This window comes from Diabrotica virgifera, chromosome 5, assembly GCF_917563875.1.
Source record: "Diabrotica virgifera virgifera chromosome 5, PGI_DIABVI_V3a".
Lineage (NCBI taxonomy): Eukaryota > Metazoa > Arthropoda > Insecta > Coleoptera > Chrysomelidae > Diabrotica > Diabrotica virgifera.
The window spans coordinates 264,221,068-264,248,503 of record NC_065447.1 but is presented as its reverse complement, the minus strand read 5'-3'; the positions used below and the strand labels follow the sequence as shown (position 1 = coordinate 264,248,503).

The window sequence follows — 27,436 nt, the reverse complement described above, 5'->3', positions numbered from 1 at the left end:
ATAAGTAATTTGAGCTTATTTCATTTTAAAACATTGTTTATTTGTTATTAATGCATTCCCATTGCCCGTCCTCTCATAAACGCTTCATTAATAATTAAAAACCAATGTTTTAGGATAAAACGTGCCAAAACTTCTTATGGGGAGCTAACAGAAGAAGGTTTGAAATTGAACTTGATCTTTGAACTTATTGAGCACTTCCAAGTTTTAAAAATTTTATTTTTTACTTGTGTTTGTGAGCCTTGAAATATGTAAAGCTTTTTAAAACTCCAATGCTGTACCTATCAGTTTTATCTTATTGATTTTCAGTTGTAAACAAAACAGTGGCTTTCAATAAACAGTGACACTGTTAGGACTTAGGACAAAGTAAGTAAGTAAAACGAAAAGTGGTGTAAGTTTTTACTGTATTACTGTAAATACTTAGGTAAAATACACCACTTTTTCTGATTTTCCTGATGACACAAGCTTTGTACATCATGGTTATAAATTTATAAAGCAAGACTTACATCATTTTAAAAATATATACCACTTTGGCAAAACTATAATTGTCATTTTGATCTCCAGCCTTCAAAGGGAGACGTCGTAATAATAAGAAGAAGAATAACAAACTAATAGATAGGAGATAGGTATATAATGGAAAATTTTCTCGTAAGTGAAATCACAAAATTTCATGTAAGTTCATATACCTACGTAACTATTGTTATAAAAATTTTAATTGACCGAAGCTCAGTATTGATGAGTTTCGCAAAGCAAAATGGTTCGTTTTAAGGTCACTGATTTTATTATGTGATACAATTTTCGCCACGCTGTATTTTCTGACTACTAATTTTTAAGGACATACGGTGAGGTTATTTTAAATTTATTCTAGAATATCATGCGGTACATATGCATTTATAGGACGAATAATCTTATTTACTGATCTTGACATAAATACGATCAATAGACTCAGTTATCACACGTAGGGTCAAGAAAAAAATTGTAGTTTGAAGGTAGCGGAATAAACCAACCTATATTCTTCTTTAAATAAAGTAATTCTTTTTAATACGTAATATTGAATATTAAAATTGTCAGCTTAGGTCAACTTGTTGATTTCTGTTTTAATCCACATTCGTAAGAAGTCGAACAATAAGCACATTAGTGATGGATTCGACCAAGACTTGGTAGTTTTGTGTCAGCTACTACAGTAGCTGACACAAAAGTTACTACAGTAGTTTAATGTCACTACAGCTATTTCAACATAGTACCTTTCTCAAATGATGTATGTTTACCTACTACACTTCTCCAAGAAGTTAATGAACCGCCTTAACAATGAATCATTTGTGATGGATCGAATTTCCTAATCCTGTTGTCCGATTTAAGTGATTTTTTAATATGTTAAAGCCTTATTCTTTAGCAATATTGCTGTAATAATATTGTTGCTAGAGATGTAAATTATCATTGTATACCGGGTGTACCGCAATCAAAGTTTTACTCAAAGTTCGCCTCACCCTGTGGAATATTCTATTTAGCATTTATAAAATACTGAAATTAAAATTAAACTATAGCCTCATGCTTTCTTAACATTCTTGAATAAGAATGAATATATATAAGAATTGAGTGAATATAAAATTTCTTAATTGGCAACATACCTGAGAGATATTGAAGTTGTTTGGATGAAAATTACAGGAATTTTTTCCGATCATAATTCCTCCCCAGAACATGGCCCTTCCTCTTTTATATTTATGAAGAAATCTGGCAGTTTCCGTTCTTGCTAGTCTTTCTTGCCCTCTAAGTACACGAATTCGTTAATCATCTGATTTTACACATCCTACTTTCGTTTGAAAATAGCACACTTTTCCAATTTCCAATGTTCCAGTTTTGGTGTTGAAGACACCAATTTACGTGATCAATCTTGTGCTGCCTGGTTAACTAGGGATCCCGTAACTTCCTCCTGCTATTGCTGTTACTTCCGTTGCCTTAGGCAAGGCAACTCTTCTTCTTATCGTTTCAACTAAAATATTTACACTTATAGCTTCCAAAAGCTGCAGGTTTCAAATACTTAGTGATTCCATATAAGTTTCATCATCTTCATCATCACGTAGCGCTACAACCCTGGGTGGGTCCTGGCTGACTTTCTTCCAACTTTCTATACAACTTTCTTCCAATTTCTTCGGTCTTCTATCAACCTAGGGTCAAATGGAATGTTTATTTTCCGGAGATCTGCTTGGATGTTATCTCTCCATCGCATTCTGGGACGTCCAAGTGGTCTTTTGCCTGTAGGAATCTCCTCCCATACCAGTTTTACAAGTCTTTCGTTATGAAGTCTGTGCACGTGGCCTGCCCATCTTAGTCGCTGTGATTTAATTTCTTGAACAATATCGGTGTCATTGTAAAGTGCTTTTAATCCGATGTTGGTTCTGATCCTATACTGGTTTGTGTTAATGTCGTGGTGAGGTCCGAAAATTTTTCTAAGTATTTTACGTTCAAAACGTCTGAGTTTTTCTTCGTTTGATTTAGTACTGGTCTGACGATGGATTTATAAATTTTGATCTGGGAACTTCTTGTAAGATTTTTTGATTTTATAAGCTTATCCAGTGCGAATAGACAGCGATTTGCTGATTGGATTCTGTCTTTTATTTCTTCAGTAACATCGTTGTCACCTGTGATTACGGCCCCCAGATACTTAAAACGTTGTACTCTTTCGAAATTAAAGGTGTTGACCGTCACATTTTGTCCTATCCTGTCTCTTCGTGTCGTTCTATTTATACAAATATATTTCGTCTTCTCTTCATTAATCCTCAGCCCTACTTCGCTTATTGCTCCTTCTACCGCGTTGAAAATGGCTTTTGTTGATAGGATGGAGTCTCCAACGAGATCAATGTCATCTGCGTAAGCTAGTAATAACTTGGGACCTTGAACCGATAGCAGTTCTGTCCTTATTTCGGCCGACCCCATGGCTTTCTCTAATACAAGGTTAAAAAGTAGTGGAGATAACGCATCACCCTGTTTGAGTCCACTGTTGATTTCAAAGCTGTCAGACAGTTTATTATTTACACGTATTTTTGATATTCCACCCTCCATACATACTTTAGTCATCCGAATGATTTTCTTTGGTATTGAGAACTGCGCCATGGCATTCCATACTTGGCTTCTTTCTACGCTATAATATGCCTGTCGAAAGTCTATGAAGAGATTGTGTATGGATCTGTTATACTCCCATCCCTTTTCTAGAAGCTGTCTCAGCGTGAATAGTTGATCTATTGTGGATCTGTTTGCCCTAAAACCGACTTGATATTCTCCTAGGATATTTTCAGCATAGAGGGTTAGTCTACTAAGAATGATGTTTGAGAGGGTTTTATATGCCGTGTTTAGGAGTGAAATTCCTCTATAATTCGCACATTTTGTTTTGTCCCCTTTTTTGTAGATGGGCATTATGATGTTTTCCTTCCATCTTGCTGGCATCCTTTCTTCTAACCATATTTTTGTTATTAAGTGGTGGATTTGGCGATGTAGTGCGTCTCCACCATATTTCAGAAGTGCTAGTGGTATCTCGTCCGTACCCGGCGCTTTGTGATTTTTCAGCTTATTTAACGCTTTTCGGGTTTCTTCAAAAGAGGGATGTTCGACGGGCATGTCCGCTGTGATATATATCTCTTCTTTGTGCTGTTCTTCCTGTATGATGTTTAGAAGGTCCCTGAAATACCCTTTCCATTCTTCTGTTAGTTTTTTATCGTCGATTATCATATGACCTTGATTGTCTCTCAGTTTATAGATAGAATTGGTTCGATGTCCTCTTTTCTCAGTGGAAATTGCTTTATAGAATTCTCTGGAGCCTGGTTTGGCTCGATCTCTCTCCATAGCTTCATATTTTTGTTGTTCATAGTTTCTTTTCTTTGTGCGTAACATTTTTCTTGTTTCTTTTCCGCAGTCGTTGTATTCCTTTTTACTTTTGTCTGTTTGTAGTTGTATCCATGTCTTCCTTACGATTTGTATTTTTTCCAGCTGTTTCCGACATTCCTCGTCATACCATGTTTTTGCCCTCTTCTGCCTACTCCTTCCAAAGATCTTGTCGGCAATCTTGGTTATTATTTCGGCAGTCGTTTCTCACAGCTCTTCTATATCATTGTAAACTATTTCAGAGTTCAAGGTTTATTCAAGTTGTTCTATATATTTTTGATGTTTCTATGTATTCTGCATTTTCGTCCATGTTCCATTGTGGGTTCGTTGTTGTTTTGTTGTATTTGTGGCTAGATATTCTGGATTTGACTTTTGCTCTGACTAAGTAATGATCTGTGTCTCCGTCTATTCCTCTGAGGCTTCTTACGTCTATAATATTGCTCCCATGTCGGGCATCTACAATGATGTGGTCAATTTGGTTTCGCGTAATATGGTCGTTTGAGATCCAGGTTTGCTTATGAATGTCTTTATACGGAAACATAGTTGACTTTATTAACATATTATTAGCTGCTGCAGTTTCTGTGAGTCTTAAGCCATTATCGTTGGATATATTGTGGAGGCTATGTTTACCGATTGTTGGGTGTAGGCTAGGCTCTTTGAATATTTTAGCATTAAAATCTCCGCAGAGTATGCGCATATCTTGTTTGGGCATCGTATCTATCACTCTTTCTAGGTCATCGTAGAAGTCATCCTTGATATCTTCTTCCTTCTCTTCTGTTGGTGCATGAGCTGAGATGATTGATATGTTGTATCGTTCTCCCTTCATTCTGATGTAGCATATCCTTTCATTTATAGGTTTGAAATTTAGTATATTCTGTACTAGACCGTCTCTAATTACAAAGCCCGTTCCAAATTCATGTTTTCCGTTTTTGTTACCGCTGAAGAAGATGGAGGATTTACTTATTTTTATATTTCCATCGTCTGGCCATCTTATTTCTTGGACTGCTGTTATATCCATTCATATGTTCTCCAGTTGTTCCACAGCATTTGTGGCAGCTCCAGGCCTGTACCAACTCTGGACGTTCCAAGTTCCGATATTCATATTCCTTTTACATTGCATTGTCGTTTTTTGTGTTTATTCGTCTGGTTCCGAGGCAAAGTTGCAGTTTTCATAACTAGCTTCTTTTTTCGAGGGTGGGTAGTTAACCCTCCGCTCAACCCTCCTCTTTTATCCGGGCTTGGGACCGGCTGCACTAAGGTGATTTCCGAGCTACTCAGTCCACCCGTTCCTCACTCTACTCCAGGCAGAGTTCCGTATAAGTTTGGTTGAGTACATTTTACACCTATTCATCGTATTGTAGAGCTTCTCCAAGTAAATTAGAAAGTTATACCTACTGAAATTATGGCATCTCCTGAAATAAAATATTCCGGGAGCAAAGTAAGCCTCCAAACGGATTTCAGGTGGAACACAGTCTTGTCATATAGATAAGAGTGTGGAGTAGTAGATGCTCTTAAAATTAGCAAGTACAAATTGAGGGCATGCAAAAGACGAAAAGTACAAAGGACAAAAGATCTAGGTGAAGGATGCAAATTGTGGTATGAACAATAGATACTGGGACAAAATTTTAGGTAATGATATAGGAGATTATCCAACTATGGATATCCTAGGTACAGGGGTACCTATTCGTCTGGGGTAGAGAGTGAGACAGAGGAATATACAGCACTCTTTTCTCCCAGTCTTTATCATAGCATTTCCTATGAACATTTACCATCTTGAAGTAGGTCTTCCTCTCTGTCATCTTCCCGGAGAGTCCCAGTCCAACATTATTTTCGGCCACCTATACTCTGATATTCTTAGTACACGTCTGTATCAGTGCATGGATCTATTTTCCAAATTTTTTGTGACTGAGCATTCTACTTCCATTTTCTTATGTGTTGATTTTCATTCGTTATACTTCCGCTCCACCTAGGGTAATATTCATGACTATGCTCCGAAAGATCTTTTTGTTTTTGTTAATTAGTGTTTCAAATCACTCCATGGAGTGCTAGTGCTTTCGTGGCTTGTTTTCCTCGTGTTATTTTCATTTCTATATCTTTCAAGCTAGCTTCATATATACCTACTTAAAATCAAATCAAAATTTAAATTAGTACTCGTTTGTTTAAATTTTTACATAATTTTCGCATCCTCTACTGTATTTAACAACAATTGAAGTCGTGTTAATGATACAATAACCACATTATAATAATTAACATACTGCATGCAATCGATACAAAATAATATAATTTCTTACTAACACTCAAAACACGGCGAAGAACCTGACCTTGCTCCTGGCATCAATATAATCAATGCAAAGCATAATGTGTAAGTCGTAAGTCAAGTTCAACGGCGGTTAATCTTGACCAGTATCTCGAAGGCTTGTAACTAACGCCTTATTAAAGAAGCTTAAGTGCATGTAACTCATTGCAATAAACCTACCCTTTAAAATTATTAAAATATCAGGGATTATGGTTAAATAAAAAAATTATATAGTCCATTCTTTCACGGTTTTTGCTCTAAATTTTAAAGAACCGCTTGGATTGACATGAAATTTGGCATACGTATAGCTTACATGTCAAAGAAAAAAGTGATATTGTGCTAATGTGTGCTTTTGCCCTGGGGGTGATTTTCACCCCCTTTTGGGGGTGAAAAACTATATGTCCAAAATAAGTCCGGAAATCGATAAACTGACTAATTTTAAGTAACTTTTGTTCTATAGATCTTTTTCGCCAAGTCAACACTTTTCGAGTTATTTGTGAGTGAATATGTTCATTTTTCAACAAAATAACCACATTTTTAGACGGTTTTTCGCAAATAACTCAAAAAGTAAGTATTTTGTCGAAAAAAACGTTCGTAGCAAAAATATAGCCTATAAAAAAGTAAACAAAATGTTAGAGTTATAGCCAATGAAAAATAGATTAATATTCACTAAATTTCAAATAAAATATTTCGACGTGAAATATCCAAAAAATTTAGCACTTTTTGGGAAAAACTCATTATAACTTTTTTAAAGTGTTTAAAAAAAGCTTTATTTCTGTTTTTACAAAAAGTTTCTAGCATTAAATTTAAGCAAGTTACGCTCAAAATAAAGTTGGTCCCTTTTGTTTTTGCAAAAAAAAAATCCGGAAAACCACCCTCTAATTAGCAACTTAAATGAGATTAATCGTTACCGCTCCACAAATTATTTTACTTATGTTGTGTTTATATGATCTGTAAGTTTTATCGATTTAAAGTGCTTATTTTGAAAAAATTTGGTTTCAAAATAAAATTTTTAAAAATTTAAATTTTGAAAAATATGCTTTTTTTCAAAATAACTTAAAAATTATTAGAGATACCAAAAATCTAGAAAAACAAAAAAGTCAGATTTGCTTTTCTGAATATCACGTACTTTTTTGTTTTTCTGTTAGAAAAAAATTGATTAAGATTTGGTGTTTCTAAATTTGCATACATTCGTGATCAGTGACTCGTTCAACACCTTTTAACTACAGCCCTTTCAATAATCAGGACTTTGAACCGATCAAACTTACAGATCATATAAACAATATATACAGGAGTCAAGAAACTTGTGAAGTCGTAACGATTAAGTTCATTTAAGATACTAATTAGGGGGTGATTTTCTCGATTTTTTTACCAAAACCAAAAGGGACTAACATTATTTTGAGCGTAACTTGTTTAATTTTGATGCTAGAATTTTTTTTATAAAACAAAAATGAAGCTTTTTGTAAACACTTTAAATAAGTTGTAATGAGTTTTCCCCTAAATGTGCTTCATTTTTGGTTATTTCACGTTTGGAAGTATCCCATTTGGAATTTGACGAATATGAACCTACTTTTGATTAGCTATAACTCTGCTTCTACTAAGTGTAGAGACGTGATATATACACCATTTTTTTTAAATATTTTATAGGCTATATTTTTTCTAAAAATGTTTTTTCGACAAAATAGTTACTATTTGAGTTATTTGCAAAAAAACCGTCTAAAAGCGTGGTTATTTTGTTGAAAAAATGAACATATTAACTGCCAAATAACTCGAAAAGTATTGACTTAGTGAAAAAACTCTATAGAACAAAAGTTACTTAAAATTAGCCAGTTTATCCATTTCCTGACTTTCTTTGGACGAATATTTTTTCACCCCTAAGAGGGGGTGAAAACCACCACCAGGGCAAAAGCACATATCGGCACAATATCACTTTTTTTCTTTGACTTGTTAGCTATGTGTATGCCAAATTTCATGTCAATCCAAGCGGTTCTTTAAAATTTAGAGGTTTTGCAATATTTTACCGTTAAAGAACGGACTAATAATTTATACAAAAATTAACAAATACTGTTCACCTGTATTAGGCCTGGAACCCGCGTACCAAAAAAAGTTTATTAGTAGCCAGCTGAAAATTTGTTAATAGCTTAACGGTGTCTAGTTGGACAAACTTTGATGTATGGGAACACTGGAACAGTGGAAGTTTTAATTGTCGAACGTGATTTTAATTCTAGGACTTGTCATCCTGACAAAGGGCCTAGCCGGGTAAGATGGTGAAAAGTGAAATGATGGTGAAAAACCCAATTTAAATTCCATATAGGCCACTTTTTAGCACATATAGAGGAACTCACTTTCTGAAATTTTTAGCCCCCTAGGTGGTCACGTGACCCCCCTAGAGCCTAATTAGGCTTTTTACGTTTTTATTTTTTCTCTCAGCCGCATCAAGAGCTAGCTAAAAACTTTATTTAAAAAAGTTGTAAGTTTTAAAAAGATCTAGATGAAAAAAAAATCTTTTATTTTTTTGGCGGGAAATTCGAATTTTTAGAACAATTTTAAACTTTTAAATAACTCTGAAAAAAAAACTAAGACACTCGTTTTTACGAAAATTAATTATAATGTGTATTTTTGAACAATATTTCACCCTTAATTTTTTCAGATTTTTAAAATTGGTGAAACGTACCTTTAAAAATAAAAAACCGCATTTTTTCGGTTTTTTTTCGTTTTTTGATACAATTTTATACATATTTTTCAAAAAATTTAACACCGTCACTAGAATAGGTAAAAAACTGAAAAATAATTGGGGTTTGCTTAATAAAAATTTTTTGTAACGTTATCCATTTTCAAGATACAGGGCGTTCAAGAAAACAAAATTTTACATATTTTTTACGATTTTGCCGAAACTACTGGCAACATTGTAATAAAACTTGGCGGATTTTAAGAGGTAGTTATTGTGCATGTTTTGACATACAACTAAGGATTTGATATTCATCATTGGCGCGCATAGGGGTAATGGTCTGAATTTTCAAAGAAAAAAAGATAGTACGCCACTGACATATTTCAAATTAACAATCATTTTTGAATTCCTCGTTCAATTTTCAATAAAAAATCTATCTTCTCATTTTCTCATACGACGCGCCGTTTTGCTGCAAAAAATAAAATATCTTAACGCTTCCAAAGTATTCGAATTAATTTTGATAATAATGGATGTACAAGTTTATTATGTAGATGTAGAAAGTACTAGAAGTTCGAATACTTTGTAAGGGTTAAGATCTTTTATTTTTTGAATAAAAATGGCGCGTCGGATGAAAAAATAAGAAGATACATTTTTTGTCACAAATTGAACGAGAAATTCAAAAACCATTGTTAATTTGAAATATGTCAGTGGCGTACTATCTTTATTCTTTAAAAAGTTCAGACCATTACCCCTATGCGCGCCAATGATGAATATCAAATCCTTAATTGTATGTCAAAACATGCACAATAACTACCTCTTAAATCCCGCCAAGTTTTATTACAATGTTGCCAGTAGTTTCAGCAAAATCGTAAAAAATGTGTAAAATTTTGTTTTCTTCAACGCCCTGTATCTTGAAAATCGATGGCGTTACAAAAAATTTTTATTAAACAAACCCCAATTATTTTTCAGTTTTTACCTATTCTAGTGACAGTGTTACCTTTTTTGAAAAATATGTATAAAATTATATCAAAAAACGAAAAAAAAAAAACCGAAAAAACGCGGTTTTTTATTTTTAAAGATACGTTTCACCAATTTTAAAAATCTGAAAAAATTCAGCTTGAAAGATTGTGCAAAAATAGATATTATAATTGATTTTCGTGAAAGCGAGTGTCTTAGTTTTTTTTTCAGAGTTATTTAAAAGTTTAAAATTTTTCTAAAAATTCGAATTTCCCGCCAAAAAATAAAAAAAAAATTTTTCATATAGATCTTTTTGAAACTTACAATTTTTTTAAATAAAGTTTTTGGCTAGCTCTAGATGCGGCTGAGATAAAAAATAATAACATAAAATGCCTAATTAGGCTCTAGGGAGGTCACGTGACCACCTAGGGGGCTAAAAATTTCAGAAAGTGAGTTCCTCTATATGTGCTAAAAAGTGGCCTATATGGAATTTAAATCGAGGGGGGGGTGGCACTTTTCACCATCTTACCCGGCTAGGCCCTTTATGATTGTGAAAACTAGCAGGTTGGTAGGAACAATTAAAGCTTCCCATCTTCCAATGTTCTCATTCATTAAAGTTTGTCCGACTAGACACCGTTAAGCTATTAACAAATTTTCAGCTTGCCATTAATAAACTTTTTTTTGGTACGTATATTATTACGTTACACTAAAGTTGTAATGTGTTGGTTAGCATTAGAGTATAGAGAAATAAAAAAACTAGATTTATTAACAATATTACTAAAAAATTTCCATGCTAATACTAAACATTAAATATTTTTTGATAAATAAACAACTTCACAAAAATATTTTAAATAGGTATCTAAGTCAAATAAATAATTTCAGTTTAACTATTAGTCCTTTCCAGGATACTTTTAAAATCAGTACTGACTGAATCTCCATCTATAGGGTGCGAAATAGTTCTTTCTAAAATTATTCTTCGAGGACTTCTAGAACGGTTTAGCCCAGAAGTTGTTGGGGACCTATAGATTTCTTCAATGCTTTCGCTTTCGTCTTCATGACCTGAAATTAAAAAAAATCTTAATAAAGACCAATTAAGACTATGTGTTAGTGATATTAGTAGACGAATATAAATGAATTTTGAAAAAATTAAAACACAGGTTTAGCGTAGGTACCTACCTAAACTATAACGTGCTAAAAATAGATGGAGAAATATATAATAATATGTAGGTACCCCGGAACAATTGGATTATAAAAATAAAAATGGGGATAGCCAATCTGGTAATGGAGCAGAGGAACAGAAGACAAAAGGGAGAAAATAGAGTGAAAGATCCCCAGGAAGCGAAATACAGCAGATACCAAAAGCAATAAGAACTAGCAGGCACCAAAAACTACAAAGATAAATACGACAACGAAAATGAAAAAGGGCAATGGAAATAATTCAAAGGAAATAACATTAAAAGGTACTTGAAATATCACAAGTTTTTATGGTAAAGAAGTCGAATCGACAGAGGAAATGACAGCATATGGAATTGACATTCTAGGACTGAGTGAAACGAAGAAAAAAGGAAAAGGAAATATGAGATATGACGATGGTTATAATCTTTTCTACTCAGAGGTACAAGAAATGGAAAGAGCAAAAGAGGGAGTGGGCTTTATAATCAAGGATGATTTAAGCAAAAGAGTTGTGAAATACCAAGATATAAACTTTCGAATAATTAGTTAAGTCTAAAATTAGAGGAGATAATTAGCATAATACAAATATATGCGCCAGTCGAGGGCACAGAAGAACCGAAAATGACTCAATTTTATAGTGAACTCCAAACAGCGTTAGACGAAGTTAGTGAAGATAGTGCTAACATAATTCTTATGGGGGATTGAAATGCAAGAGTTGGAAATGACATCAACAAGGGACTTGGAAGTGTTGGGCAGTATGGGGAAAAAGTTGAGAACAGAAACGGTAAAAAGATGATACAATTCTGTGTAACTAATGACCTAAAACTTGGAAATACATTCTGTTATCAAAATATGGAGGACTGAAAATACTTTTGAAGCACAAAATGTCCTTTCGCATACCCTACTCTGATGGTTGGTCTATTATTAGATACTAACACTTTTAATGGATTTTAGACTGCGATGGAGAAAGCAACGGGAAAATACTCCATTATTCTTCCCTAGTATAATTGTCATGACAATTAAAATACAAGATAAGGCTACTCTTCATAAAGGTACTTACCTAAATAACTTGGGTAATAATATCGTTCTCTCCACATTCTAAAAATGACATAGCCTCCAATAGCAACAAGAACTAATGTCGCAACTATGATTAACACCCTTATTAGGTTAATCTGAAAAAATATCAAACGGCACAATTAAAACTGGGCAATTCTATATCTAAACCCATACATATAAGAAGGGGTGTTCGACAGGGATGTGTACTTCCCCTCTTTTATTTAATATTTATTCGGAAGCCATATTTCAAGAGACTTTCGAAGATGCAGAGATGGGATAATCAACATAGTCGATCTTCAGCAACTTGTCACTATAATCGAAGAATAAAGCAAGCGAATGGGATTAGAGATTAATACCAAAAAGATCAAATTCATGATCATCTCCAGAAACTTGGATGCACTTAAAACTCCACCATAAACACTGAATACCAAGTCCATTGAAAGAGTGAGCAAATTTAAATACCTGGGAACGTGGCTTTTTGAAAACTGAGCATCGGACAGGTAAGTAAAATGTCGCATTGAGCAAGCTCGACAAGCTTCCTTAAAACTCAGGAAGGTTCAGAGTTCAATATTCAACTAAGACTAAGGTTTACTAATGCTATGTATGGCTAGTGCTACTAACGTTGGACTGGGCACTCAAAACGAAGGATATAAACAGATTGGAAGCTTTCGAAATGTGGCTTTATCGCTGTATCCTAAAGATACCATGGACGGCGAAAGTCGCAAATGTAGATGTCCTTAAAAGAATCAATCAAGAACGCTAACTTTTCGAAACCATCAAGAAAAGGAAAACGGCGTATCTGGGTCACATCATGCGAAATGAAAAATACCAGCGCTGAGAGACATATTTAGAAGCAGTATACCGATTTAGTCCAGAAAGCCACACCGCATCCGCTAGGAAAAATATTCTAATTCGGATTTTTTGCACAATCTTACTCAAAAAGGACCCCTTTTAACAAATTTGCATGTTGCCAGGACCAAAAGTGGGTCAAAAATTTTTTAAACGTTTTTTTTTTGAAGTTATACTTCTTTACGGGCGTAATGACGGTGAAATTTTATATGGGAAAACCTAGCGACCGGGCGCATGCGCATTATAACTTTGTTCTGATTGGATGTTCAAATGACATGACAAAAATTATCCAATATGGCAGCTGTGGCACAGCTGTGGGACTGTGCATGGTTTGGTTATAATGTATGCTTGTTGCGTTTTAAAATTTGTAGGAAGAGAAACAACAAACAAAAAGTTAGTTAATGGTTATACTGCCTTTTTAAATAGTTTTCATATTATATTTTTGGACTTATTTACATAGAAGAGATGATTGTTGCATGCCAATGTGAAAGCTCATCAAACTGTGCCTAGTATGAGTGCCGCAGATCTCGCTTATTCAAAGCTAAATAATCTTTCACTGGTAAGTGTTTTATAAATAGTTGATCAAATTTTGTTATGATATTTGAACATAGCCACTTCGCACGACGCAATTGATTGCGAAATTTATTAGTCGTTATACGGGCTCCGATACCTACCTTGAACCTACCAAAATACATAAGTAGTATGTAATACTTTTATTTTACACCTTAATATTCACCTAATATATTGTCTTCTTACCCTATGTTTTGTTGTATTTTTTCAATTCTAAATCATTTCAATTCAAAATCAAAATAATTTGATTTACATAAGTTAAAAATGTCAAAAGGTTAATCTGTTTAGTTAGACGATCTTCGCACATAATGACAAGCTGTGTCTGTAGCGCAGTTTTAATGCGGGTGAATCCCAATACAACGCAAATACCAGCCGCGTGGTAAGTTGGTTCGAATCCCAATAGAAACTTTTATTTTTTTTATACATTTTATGATTGTAAGTATATTTATTATATAATTTTATTTTCAGAAAATACGTATTTAGTTAAAAAATTTTCCGACAATTAATGTTCAGAAATCATTTGTGGCATTTTTAATGTGTTTGTGTGTGTTTTATTTTTTTATTATTTTAATTTTTGGCACTGTTTTAATAAAAATGTTTGAGAAGTATTAAGTATAAATTAATTTAATATTTAAATAAAATATAAATAAAAAGTATATTAATTTTGTTTATAATCATATAATCATATAATCATATAATAGAAGTATAACTTCTTACGTGCGTACAAAGTACACACACATTCTTTTTGTTTCTTTCCTAAAATTATTTTTTTTGCATGGAACAATTTTTTTTAGGCTTTTTGGATCATTCCAAACAGAAAAGGTCTTTAGTGACTTTTCTCTAAAGTTGATAGTTTTTGACATATAAGCGATTAAAAATTGAAAAATTGCGAAATCGGCCATTTTTAACCCTCAAGGGCCTCATTTAAAAAATCATCGATTACGTCATCACGCCCAGATGGATGACGTCACTAGTATACTATATATGCCACAATATCATAACTTAAAAATGAAAACCGACCTGTTTTGGGATTTTTCCTTAAGGTCATCGGTTTACGAAATAACGAATTTATTCCTTTCATTTGTACCAATACACATGTAACGGTGGAAAATAGTGTCGCGCACGCTTGATTGGCAATTAAAAAACAAAGGGGTTTTTGATATTGTATTGCAAAAAACTCTTCGGGATTTCATCAATCGATGTTTAAAGAATATCTACCTACCTTGGCAACATTCATATTTTCAGTTTTTCACATAGTTTTTGAGGGTTAAAAATGGCCGATTTCGCAATTTTTCAATTTTTAATCGCTTATATGTCAAAAACTAACAACTTTAGAGAAAAGTCACTAAAGACCTTTTCTGTTTGGAATGATCCAAAAAACCTAAAAAAAATTTGTTCTATGCAAAAAAAAATAATTTTAGGAAAAAAACAAAAAAAAACGTTTAAAACATTTTTGACCACCTTTTGGTCCTGGCAACATGCAAATTTGTTAAAAGGAGTCCTTTTTCAGTAAGATTGTGCAAAAAATCCGAATTAGAATATTTTTCCTAGCGGATGCGCAGTGGCTTTCTGGACTAATTAGTTTAAACGAGTATTTGAACAATGTGTGCTACCGGTAATGACATATGGAGCAGAGACACTAACTCTAACCAAGGCAATAGCGTCGAAAATAAGGGTTGCTCAAAGGCATATGGAAAGATCCGTGCTGGGTGTAACCCTACGGGATAAAATAAGAAATGAAGATCTCATACAAAGAACCGGTATCACAAATATTATAGAACGTGTCACCAGCTCAAATGGAACCAGGCTAAAGGATTCAAGATGGACGCGAAAGCTAATGGAATGGAGACTAAGAGAAGATAAACGCGGTAGAGGAAGGTCGCCTACACGATGGACAGATGATATCAGGCGGATTTGTAAAAACTGACAACAATCAGCACAAAACCGTGAAGTGTGGAAACAATTGGGGAAGACCTATGTCCAGCAGTGAACGTAAATTGGTTGGATGATGATGATAATAAATTAATCTTAACTTACGTTTGAATCATGTTCATATACATCTTCCCAGTCTTGGTCTACAATTACTTTGATTCTTTCCACTCGTCTCTCACCTGTTGCAGCATTTCTAGAAATACATGCATAGAGTCCTTCTTGTTCCTTTGATATAGTCTAAAATATCAATTAAAACGAATGAGATTTTATGTATACTCGTACATACATATGAATTATTTTCTTTCCTTAATTTTACACCTTCATAATGACTTTTTACAAGTGCTGAGATACATAATACATTTCAGCCTTACACACTTGGTCGAAGGATTTCTGAACGTCTAAGAAAACTGTCTATAGAGAGTTTTCTGTTCCTCGAGCGTCGAGTCACCGAACTGGACGTAACCCAGAGCGGGAACTCGGCGCTCAAGCAAGCAATTACAGATCGAAGATAAGTCACTAAAGATAGCGGGAATAGAGCGCCTCACGCTGGCCTGCATTGATTGGGGTAGGATTTCATGTGGGAGTCCGTGTACCCAGACAAGACCGAGACGGTACGGTTGCACTAGACGGTACTTATCGTGTCTCAATATGTGGCCTAAATTAATATTCGAGTTTTTTTTTGTTTAATTGCGCTCACGACTCCTTTCTCTTTTTCGATTCTGTGGATTACCTATATATGTAGTGATATGTTCGGTCCAGGATATACTAACAATGCGTCGGTACGCCCACATTTCGAATGCTCCTAGTTTTTTCGTGAGCGTCTCTGTCAGCGTCCAGGCCTCCACACTCCACACCATATAGTAAGATCGGAAACATGTAGCATTTAAATAGACGTAGTTTTAGGGGAAGGGCAAATCATTGCTTATACACTCGTTCTATTCTCGCCTTAATTTCTGTGCCCTGTTCCCATTTTGCATTTACGTTGGTGTCAAGGTAAGGATAAGATTCTACATGGTCGTGGTCAATTAGTATGTTGTTTATCCGTAACTGTCAAGCAGGTTTTTGCTTATCAGCATCCATTTTGTCTTCTTAAAGTTGAGGCTTAGGCGTATTGAGGCCATGTTAGTATTGAAACGATATAGACATGTTATTATTGAAAATTTACTGACAGGAAATAACAAACGTAACTATTTTTATCTACCCTGTCATATTATGTGTAAGTTTTTAGTTTGTGAAAACTGTCATTAGAGATAGCAGTGCGTGAAGTGTTTAAAGTGTGCGTGAAGTAACAATGTATTTTAAAGGGAACTTACTTTTTCGCACTGTTTTTGACACACTTTCATATAATTAAATATCCTTTTTGCACGATTGATCATTTTTGACTGTTTACCGTGACAGATTTTACGTCAGTAGGTGACATTTACTAGCAACTCGACGGTAAGTAATCCAACTCGACGGTAAGTACTCCAACTCGACGATAAGTAATTCACTTACCGTCGAGTTAAAAAATCTCTTAATTTTAATTTATTTTTTGAAAGAATAAAGAAAACTAACGAATTATTTATTAATATTGAAACTTATGCTACAATTTGTTAAATTATTTAATGAAATCCCACTTGTTTGGGCTGTGGTTTCACTTCTAACAGAAACTCCTGCAGAATCGCATACATTAGTAGTATTACTAGTATTAGAATAATTGCGGAACACCCTTCTTCCCAAGCCCGTTCAATTTCTTCAAATTCACTTTCGCTCATATTTTAATTTATAATAATCAAAATTGTACTTAAACTTATTGACAACTAAATAAAAACTCAATTCTCCATTGTTGTTATGCACCCTAGTTACTACCTAACAACCAAAGTATCTATCTTGATAAAATGAATGATAGTTTCATTCATAGTCAATATGACGAAAATGTTTAATTTTATAATTTATAATGGTATCAATCGTGCAAAAAACGTTATAAGCATGTCGAACGTTAAGTTAAGGGTAACCGATCTCAGACAATAATTGGAGTCGTCGCTCCGCTCCTCCTCCAACTACTATACTACTCCAATATAGGTACTATAACTTTCGCGTTGTCATGGTGATGACATAATGAGCAATAAATTACGACAAAAGTTTTGAGAATTATGTGGTTTGAAAGAAGTTACAATTTTAAAATGTCAAAGTTCAAGAATTGTAGAATAGAAATAAATTCCAGTGACGAAGAGTTGCAGTTTTTTTATTTGTTTATGGTAGAGTAGATAAAATATTGTATGAATCTGTGCGTGAAGTACTTTTTGCGAACTTACGCGATGTATAGCACTCGCGCCGCTGTCGCTCGTGCTCTAAATATCGCGTGCCTTCGCAAAAAGCATACTTCACGAACTGTTTCACAAATAACTATTAAGATTTAGTAAACCTATGTCATTCTTAGCAAAGAAGATTTTTTCGATTTCTGTCTATAGAATGTGTTGTGGGCAAAGGCAGATACATACTTATTTGAATATAGTGCATCTTTATTAGTGAGATAGTTACGTAATATATGTTTACATCAAACCATTTAAACAATCAAAATACCACAATTAATATAAAGCAAATCATAACATTATAATAAACGAAGCAATAAAATCAATAAAGTCATGTCTGCTATTAGCAGCCAAGGATATTCTCCAATTACATGTAAAAAAATTATAAATCAAAATGTTTTTGTTAATATTAATAGATTATTAATATTTCATTATTAGTCTTTTAAATCATTTATTTACAGTTTTACAAAGTTTACAAATGTGGCAAATCAACTAGGACTTGTAAACGAGGGAAAATCAAATTTTGGTTACTAAAAACCTTCAAAATGTTCCACAGACAAACCAAATTAACAACAATACCTTTGAGCAAGTCAAAGAATTCTTGAAAGACAGTTTATATTTCATTTCTGTTCAGAGATGATCATCATCCTCTTATTATACATTTTACCGTCTCAGAGTCGTAGAGGGTAGCTCATTATAGCCTCTCTTAAGATCCGTAAGAGGGTGAAACATAAATTGTCATTCGTTTTCATAGTTTACTCATATTGTGAAGACACGGAATCAACGACGAATTTTTGCCTAGACGAATGGACGAAAGGTGACAACCTATTGTAGAATCTCTTTCGTCTGCTTTATTCGTCGTCTGTTTGCTTTGTAAATTATAGAAAAAAGAGATTGAGGGTGTACAGGAGAAAGGAACGATAGCTAATAAGACAAAACATTACCATAAGCAATCATAATTTTGAGGTGGTCAAAGAATTCAAATACCTAGGAACAACAATTACCAGTGACAACAGAGGAGCACGGGATGTTGAAATACGAATACTGGCGGGGAATAAATCTTTCTCTGCCGTTTAACATCTAATGAGGTCAAAGCTTCTATCAAGACGTGCTAAAATCCAAATGTACACAATAATAATATGACCAGCGGTAACATACGGAGGTGAAACATGGATATTGAGAAAGAAAGAAATCAATAAACTATTGTTATGGGAACGCAAAATCCTGGGAGTTAGATATGGTCGTTGCAGCGACAGTGTGACAAATGATATTATATTCAAGAAATTAGAGACACTCTTCGGGCAGGGAAACATCTTGAGATACATAAAAGCCAATAGACTAAGATGGGCAGGCTACGTGGTACTGTGGTATGGAGTGATGACGACAAACTGATTAAAAATGTGTTTTGGGAAAGACCAGACTGTAGAAGACCGACAGGACGGCCTAGAAAAAGGTGGAAAGATGCAGTCAGAGAAGACCTGGAGAAGATGAAAGTGTGACCATGGGAAATAGTACCACAGGATCGGAACCAATGGAAGACAATAGTAAATGCGGTAGAGATGATGATAGCTTTTAAAAACATCTATGAAATAAAAACCTAAAACGTGCAGTAAAGCTTAACTTTAAAAGACTTTTGATATATGAGACTAAAACAAGGAGTTTATCCCAAAACGAAGATAGACTAGTTAGCATCTTAGTAACGTTTAAAGAAAAGAAAACTTTTTATTACATTTTAAGTATAAGAGAAATCCGATATTTTATTTCTGGTAGTTAAATATACATATATTACAAAAAAAAATGGTTGAGAAACTAAAACGAAAAGCGACAGAGGTGGGTCTAAATATAAACAACTATAAGTAGTAAAACCAAGATTATGACAAGCCAAGAAGACAAATTAGAAATAGTAGTCAAAGAATAAATTAGAGCAGGTGGCAGAATGCATATACTTAGAACAGATAATAAAGCTGAACAGGGACAATCAAACAGAAGAAATAAAAAGAAGAACTAGATTAGCATGGGCATCATTTGGTAAACTATAATATTAATCTAAAAAATTAAAAGTACCCTCAATATATGCGAGCGAAAGTATTCAACCAGTGCATATTACCAGTTATCACATAAGGCTATCACAAACATGGACTTTTACAAAGGAGAATATCGACAGGATAACCAAAACACAAAGAGCAATGGAAAGACAGATGCTGGGTATAGGTCTTAAAGACAGGAAAAGAATCTCATGGATCAGAGAAGAAACAAATATTAACGATGCATGAAGACAGGTAGCAAAACTGAAATGGATCTTCGCCGGTCACACTCTGCGGCAAAAAGATGAAAGATGGAATAAGCAAATTCTACGCTGGCGACCATGGGAACAGAAAAGAAAAAGAGAAAGACCACAGATGAGATGGACGGATGACCTTAAGAGAACTGGAAAGGACTGGATGGAGATCACCCAGAATAGAGACCAATGGAGATTACCAGGGGAGACTTATGCCCAGGAATGGGCGTTTAAGTCTGATTATTTAGATTAGATAGTTAAATATATCAGATAATACCTACTTACCCGAATAGTTAAGTTTCCTGTAACAGGTTCCAAAGAAAACGTTTTATTATCAAACCTAGGGTTAGCTATACTACTATTATCTATTATCACATTATTATCCAAAATCCAAGAGTCAAAATTGTAATCATGATCACTACTTTTACATTTTAATACTGCAGTTTCCCCAACAGGCACTTCCTGGAAAAAATATTCAGATCTATTCACGCTCCCGATACATTTACGTAAGAGGACACACACAAAAATAATCAGAGATATTTTCAACATGTTCTAATATTTTTAAAACTAACATCAACGCACAGAAAATGTATGATTTTCTTAATGTAAAGTGAAATTGTTTGAAAGCGAATGAAAAGCGTTTCAAGGGTGTCGCTGCAACTGATCAAAGTCAAAGTGTGTCCTGATTTCAGAAACGCGTGCCACGACGACGTCATGATTTTCAATTGTAAAATTAGTATCGCTACGTCACTGGACGCTCCTCTCAGATTTTACGAAATCCAGGATCCAGGTATTGGATACGCAATGTAAAATGTATTTAGGTATAATGGATGTAAACGGACTAATGCGTTTTAATTAATTATTGTGGAAAAACATTTTTTTAGTATACAGGGTGCAGCATTAGTGCGAGGAAGTTCACTTACTCATTTGTCGTAAAAGCTATGAAAAATTTTAAAAATATTTTCAAATGTACAGGTCCACCCATACAGACAGGACAGGGAGGAACAAATTTATTTGTTTTTAATAGAACACCCTGTATATTTTTGATTTTTAAATTCTCCTTAATATTCTCCTTTTCGTAGTAATATTAATTAACACACTGTAGAATTGTAGCACAAACTATAACAAGTAACACACTGTAACAAGTATCATGGACACAGTTTGGATTCCGCGATGCCTTTGGATGAAGATGCAGAGATATTAACTGTGACGTGTATATTTGTTTTATCAACTACAAAAAGGCATTTGATAGAGTAAAAACATGATAAAGTCATAAATATCTTCAAAGAAGCGGGATTAGATGATAGAGGCTTAAGAATTATATATGATTTATATTACAACCAAACGGCCAATATTAAAGTGGATGACCAATTGACAGAGACAGTCTCCATAGATAGAGGAGTGAGGCAAGGATGCATTCTGTCCCCGGTGTTGTTTAATATATATTCTGAATATATTTTCGAGCAAGCGCTGCGAGAACTACCATAGGCGTAACCAGGATGATCCTAAGGGGGGGTTACAACTACTGGAAGGTCTCTGAGGGGTATGGTGTTAAGCGTATAAAGCTCAAAGTACATCCCAATGGGGGGTTATAACCCCCAAACCCCCCTGGTTACGCCTATGAGAACTACAGGAAGGCGTATTAGTCAACGGAGTGCGTCTAAACAACGTTGTATATAACAACGACGCACTAGTTTTTTAAGATAGTTTGGATGGATTACAAACAATAATGTCGCGCATATCAGATACATATAAGTAAAGAATATGAACTGGATCCGAATTGAAACTGCAAGGCAAGCATTTATAAAAATGAAGACACTGCTTACAAACATAGACCTTCAGTTGCCACTCAGACTGAGGGCTCTAAGATGATACATATATTCTATATTACTATAAGGAATGGAAGCTTGTACATTGAAGAGACAACACATAAGAAGAATAGAAGCGTTCGAAATGTGGTGTTACAGAAGAATATTGAAAATTCAGTGTGTTCAAAGGATTACCCATGTTGAAGTGTTACGACATTTAAATAAAGAGTTAGAAATTATGAACAGTATAAAAACAAGATAACTGGAATATTTGGTCACATTACCAGAGGAGAAAAATATGAGTTGCTGAGAATTATTATGCAAGGAAGGTTCCAAGGAAGAAGAAGCATAGGAAGAAGACGCATCTTCTGGCTGAGGAACCTTAGAGAATGGTTCAACTGTAGTTCATTACAACTGTTAAGAGCAGAAGCCAACAAAGTGGCCATGGCTATTATGATATCCAACCTCTGATAAAAGATGGAACTTTAAGAAGAAGGAAAAAAACAAGTACATGGTAATCAGTAAGCGAGATATATTGAATACACAGCTTTTGGTTAACCGACAACCAATTGACAGAGTGGATAACTACACATACCTTGGTACCAACATGAACAGTCAATGGAACATTCTTCTTCTTTGCGTGTTATCTCCGCGACGGAGTCTGGCAATCATCATGGCTATTCTGATCTTAGACGCTTCTGCTCTGAATAATTCGATTGATGTGCATCCGTAAAATTCCTTCAAGTTACGCCACCACGAGATTCTTCTCCTTCCTATACTTCTCTTGGTATAACTCGTGTTTGAACCCTATAGAGGTTGAACCTTATTCACCATATACCATTGTCGCATAATATACCCTGTCAATTCATTTTGAACTCGTAGTTGTGCTTCTGTGTGTCATGATGGCTTGAGCTACACAGATACTAACCACCATCAACAGTTATTTCTTATCCAACAAACTAGTTTTAAATGAAGAGAAATCAAAGTATATGATTTTCACGTCAAATAATTTATTAAACCATCAAGCCACTATACAAGCAGCAATAGATAAAACAGACTTCACGAAGTTTCTGGGGGTCCTGTTAGACAGTAATTTTAAATGGTCAAACCACATTTCTAATTTGAAATCCAGATTAAGTAGCGCATGTTATGCATTGAGAATTCTTTCATGTCTCTTTAATACATCAATATTAAAAACAGTATACTTTGCCCATTTTTACTCAATAGCCATATATGGCATTGAAGTCTGGGGTTGTACCTCTGAATTAGAGCAGATATTCGTACTTCAGAAAAGAGCTTATTAGGATAATTTATAAAATGAAATTTAGAGATTTTTGTAGAGGCATCTTTAGACAAAACAATATTCTTACTATTCCTGGTCTGTATATATTTTCGTGTATAATGTATTTACATTGCAAAATTTATGAATTCAATAAATTTCAATTTAACCATGTTTATTCAACAAGATTCAGAGACAATCACTTTATGCTTCCACAACATCGTTCTGTTTTGTTGGAAAGTAGCACACATTATGCAGCCATAAGTTTTTTTAACAAATTGCCAATAGATATACGAATGAATTTACATCAGCCAAACTTTCGGAGGTGTGTACATCAATACATTTGTGAGCTAGAGCCATATTCTAAAAATAACTTTTAAGTACGTTTTGTCATATTTATTAATTTATATACTTTTTTATGTCTGTAACTTTGACTTGTCTCATACATGTACTTTGTACAATGGCGCATGTGATGAATAAATTTGCCTTGACTTGACTTGAACTAACTTTACCAATTTCGTTGGTACATATACCAAATTCTTGCATAATTACATAATATATTTTATCTCTATGTATGTTATCATGGGCTTGTCGAAAATCTACAAAGATTTGGTAGATATGATTTTTAGGATTTGTAGCACCGAAAAGATACCAATTGAAACAGGAACTAAAAAGGAATTTATGTTTTAAAATAAACGCATTTTATTTGAGCATCAGTTTAATTTTACTCAAAGTACCTATAAAAAGCTGTCCTGAACAAAAACTAAAATATCAAAGCAATTAAACTGTCAATACCATGTAAAATATTTAAACGATGTAATTTTTTGTTCATAGTGGTGTGATTAATGCCTTTTAAACCTTCAGTTGACATCACAAGAATTAATTTTTAAAAGTAGTTCTACAATTAAGGGACAAGGTTAAACACACATTTCAGTACACTCAATAATCAATCAATAACAAGAAATCCATAAAAGGAGTTATGCAATATAAATTCAGTTATATAATATAGGGCTATACTTTATGAATGAATAATTTCTTATAAACCTATTCGTAATCATCTATCTATCTATCTATGTAGCCAGTGTTATCCACTTTAGGACGTAGGCATCCCCTTCTTTTCTCCATTTGTGTCTCTCCTGAGCGTCCTGAGAGTCCTTATCCATCTGGGACCGGCTTGCCTCTTCAAGTCATCAACCCATATCACCTGTGGTCTTCCTCTACTTCTTTTGTATTCGTATGGTCTCCAGTGTATTTCCTTGTTCCATCTGTCGTCTGTGTGTTTGATGTCGTGCCCCGCAAATTTCCATTTAGATTCGGCTACTTTTTCTCTTTCATCCTTCAACTTGGTAATATTTCGAATCCACTCGTTTCGTTTTTTGTCCTTCAAGTGGATTTGCAATGTCTCTGTCTTTTCATTGCTCTCTGTGTTTTTTAAGTTTATTCATATTATTTTTGGTTAGTGTCCAAGTTTGCGCTTCATACGTGATTACTGGTAACACACACTGGTTGAAGACTTTAGACTTAAGATGTTGCGCAAATTTTTTATTCTTCAGGATGTAGCTCAATTTGCTAAATGTCGCACATGCCAAACTTATACGTATTTTAATTTCTTTTGTTTGATTTTCTGTGCTCGCTTTTAAAGTTTGCCCCAAATATATTTATTCTCGTACTTGTTCTATTTCACTTCCTGGTATATATATATATTTCACTTCCTGTGATAGCAGTATGTTGTTCTGTGTTTGTCATCGTTTTTGTTTTGCCTCGATTCATTCTTAAACCTACTGTTTTTGACTGGTGTTCTAATTCTTCGAGCAAATCTTTCAGTTCTTCTTTACTGTTGGCTACCAGGACGATATCATCGGAATATTTAAGGGGACTCAAATATTGCCCATTTATTTTGATTCCTTTATTTTCACATTGTAATTTCTAGCAAACGTCTTCTAATACCTGATTGAATAGCTTTTAGACCGGGCAGTATCGTCGCCCCCGCTAGCGAAATTATTCCGATTCGATTTTTTTGCACGAACTTACTCAAAAAGAGGTTCTTATAACATATCCGCAGTGTGCCGGGCGGTGACGTGGTCAAAAAATTGTTTAAACAATTTTTTTTAAACAAATTCACAACAATAATTTTTTCATTTCGAAAAATATTTTTTTAGATAATTTGGGTCATTCTGAGCAAAAAAGGTCTCTTGTCATTTTTCGCTAAAATTGATTGTTGTCGATTTATATGCGATTAAAAATTTGAAAAATGCGAAAATGGCCTTTTTTAAGGCTTAATAACTCGATTAAAAATTATTATTATAATATTCAAAAAGTGGCCAAATCAAGTTTCAAACCCTTTCTTCAAGGTCCTGAGGAGATTTTTGTCATTATTTTATTACATTTTTAATTATTAACAATTAGTACTATAGTCCAACTGTATCGTCGCCTCCGTTAGCGAAACTACTTCGATTCGATTTTTTTTGCACAAATTTACTCAAAAAGAGGTCCTTACAACACATCCACAGGGTGCCGGGCGGTGCCGTGGTCAAAAAATTGTTTATACAATTTTTTTAAACAAATTCACAAAAATAATTTTTTCATTGCGAACGATTTTTTTTTTAGATAATTTGGGTTATTCTGAGCAAAAAAGTCGCGTGTAATTTTTCTCTAAAATTGATTGTTGTCGAGTTATATGGCCATTTTCGCATTTTTCAAATTTTAAATTGCGTATAACAATCAATTTTAGAAAAAAATCACAAGAGACCTTTTTTGCTCAGAATGTCCCAAATTATCTAAAAAAAATTTATAATCAAGTATATTCAAATGGGAAATAAGCCACAATTTTACCTAAAAATGATTTTATTAACGCAACTCATCAATATTGGCAATATCATTTTAAAGTCGTCTACTTTAAAATGTATAATACGTTTCTGAATTGCCGATATAAATGAGTCAGATTAAATAAATTATTAGAAGAATTTTTTACTAAGCAACAACATTTTTGTTTATTTAGTATTATTTTGTATTTTGACAACGACACCCGACTTGGGCGTCGAAACGTTAATAAAATCATTTTTAGGTAAAATTGTGGCTTATTTCCCATTTGAATATACTTGATTATAAAAATGCCACAAGAAAATAGCTTCAGAACAACATTAAAAAAAATTTGTTCGAAGTGAAAAAATATTTTTTGTGAATTTGTTTAAAAACATTGTTTAAACAATTTTTCGACCACGGCACCGCCCGGCACCCTGTGGATATGTTATAAGGACCTCTTTTTGAGTAAGTTTGTGCAAAAAAAATCGAATCGGAATAATTTCACTAACGGGGGCGACGATACCTCCTGGACTATAGCGCTAATTATTAATAATTAAACATAACAGCTTTGTCATAAAATAATTACAAAAATCTCTTTAGGACCTTGAAGAAGGGGGTTGAAACTTGATTTGGTCACTTTTTGAATTTCATAATAATTTTTAATCGAGTTATTAAGCCTTGAAAATGGTTATTTTCGCATTTTTCAAATTTTTAATCGCATATTACTCGACAACAGTCAATTTTATAAAAAAATGACAGGAGACCTTTTTTGCTCAATATGAACAAAATTATCTAAAAAAATATTGTTCAAAATGAAAAAATCAATTTTGTGAATTTGTTTAAAAAAATTGTTTAAACAATGTTTCGACCACGGCACCGCCCGGCACCCTGTGGATATGTTAGAAGGACCTCTTTTTTACTAAGTTTGTTCAAAAAAATCGAATCGAAATAATTTCGTTAGCGGGGGCGACGATACTGCCCGGTCTATTTGGCGATGAGATATGTCACCCTGTCTTATTCCTGCGGATCATAATATAAGCGAATTACTGATTACAGTACACACTGTAAAGTTTTCGTTATAATTAACAATAATTACTTACTTGAGATGACTGTAACAAAGATATAACTAGTCAAATAAAAATATCCAGATACATAAAAAAGAAAGGAATAACACCAGCATTCAGAACTAACAACAATTTAAGCAAATATATTAAGAACAATAAAAGCCGAAAGAGAAAGCAACTACAGAGTGGTGTGTACAAACTAAATTGTGGTGACTGTCCGAAAACGTACATCGGTCAAACTGGCAGAACTTTTGACAAACGGATAGCAGAACACAAAAGGGCTTTCAACAATAGAAAAACAGAGACTTCTACATACGCACTTCACCTTCTAGATCATAATCATTCTTTCAATGAAGAGTTTCAAATTCTGCATATCCAAAATAAAGGCCTTAAGCTATCTTTTTTAGAATCTATAGAAATTAATAAACTGAAAAATACAGATATAATTCTGAATGACCAACTCGAGGCAAACAGCTCCCCACTCCTCAACCTCTTCAGTTAGACTTAAAAAGGCAAACACATTGTAAATTATATCACTTG

The 27,436-nt window shown here is 33.8% G+C and overlaps 1 protein-coding gene across 1 annotated transcript; it reads right to left on the bottom strand.

Annotated features, from left to right (window-relative positions):
- Positions 1-10,542: 10,542 nt before the first annotated feature.
- On the bottom strand, positions 10,543-20,625 carry LOC114330009 (junctional adhesion molecule C-like). Its single transcript, XM_028279303.2, has 4 exons — positions 20,229-20,625; positions 15,480-15,611; positions 12,028-12,139; positions 10,543-10,853 (listed from the first exon to the last, which is right to left on the bottom strand). Exons 1-4 carry the CDS (start codon positions 20,490-20,492, stop codon positions 10,678-10,680), a joined length of 684 nt encoding a protein of 227 aa, XP_028135104.1. The 5' UTR covers positions 20,493-20,625; the 3' UTR covers positions 10,543-10,677.
- Positions 20,626-27,436: the final 6,811 nt, after the last annotated feature.

Bases quoted from the DNA above. Each gene is read 5' to 3' on its own strand.
- LOC114330009 (XM_028279303.2), bottom strand. From the start codon at position 20,492: ATGTTGAAAATATCTCTGATTATTTTTGTGTGTGTCCTCTTACGTAAA. The intron at 15,612-20,228 runs GTAAGTAGGTAT...TTGATATTTTAG, and splicing joins CAGGAAACTTAACTATTCGG to ACTATATCAAAGGAACAAGA. The intron at 12,140-15,479 runs GTAAGTTAAGAT...ATATTTTTTCAG, and splicing joins TATATGAACATGATTCAAAC to ATTAACCTAATAAGGGTGTT.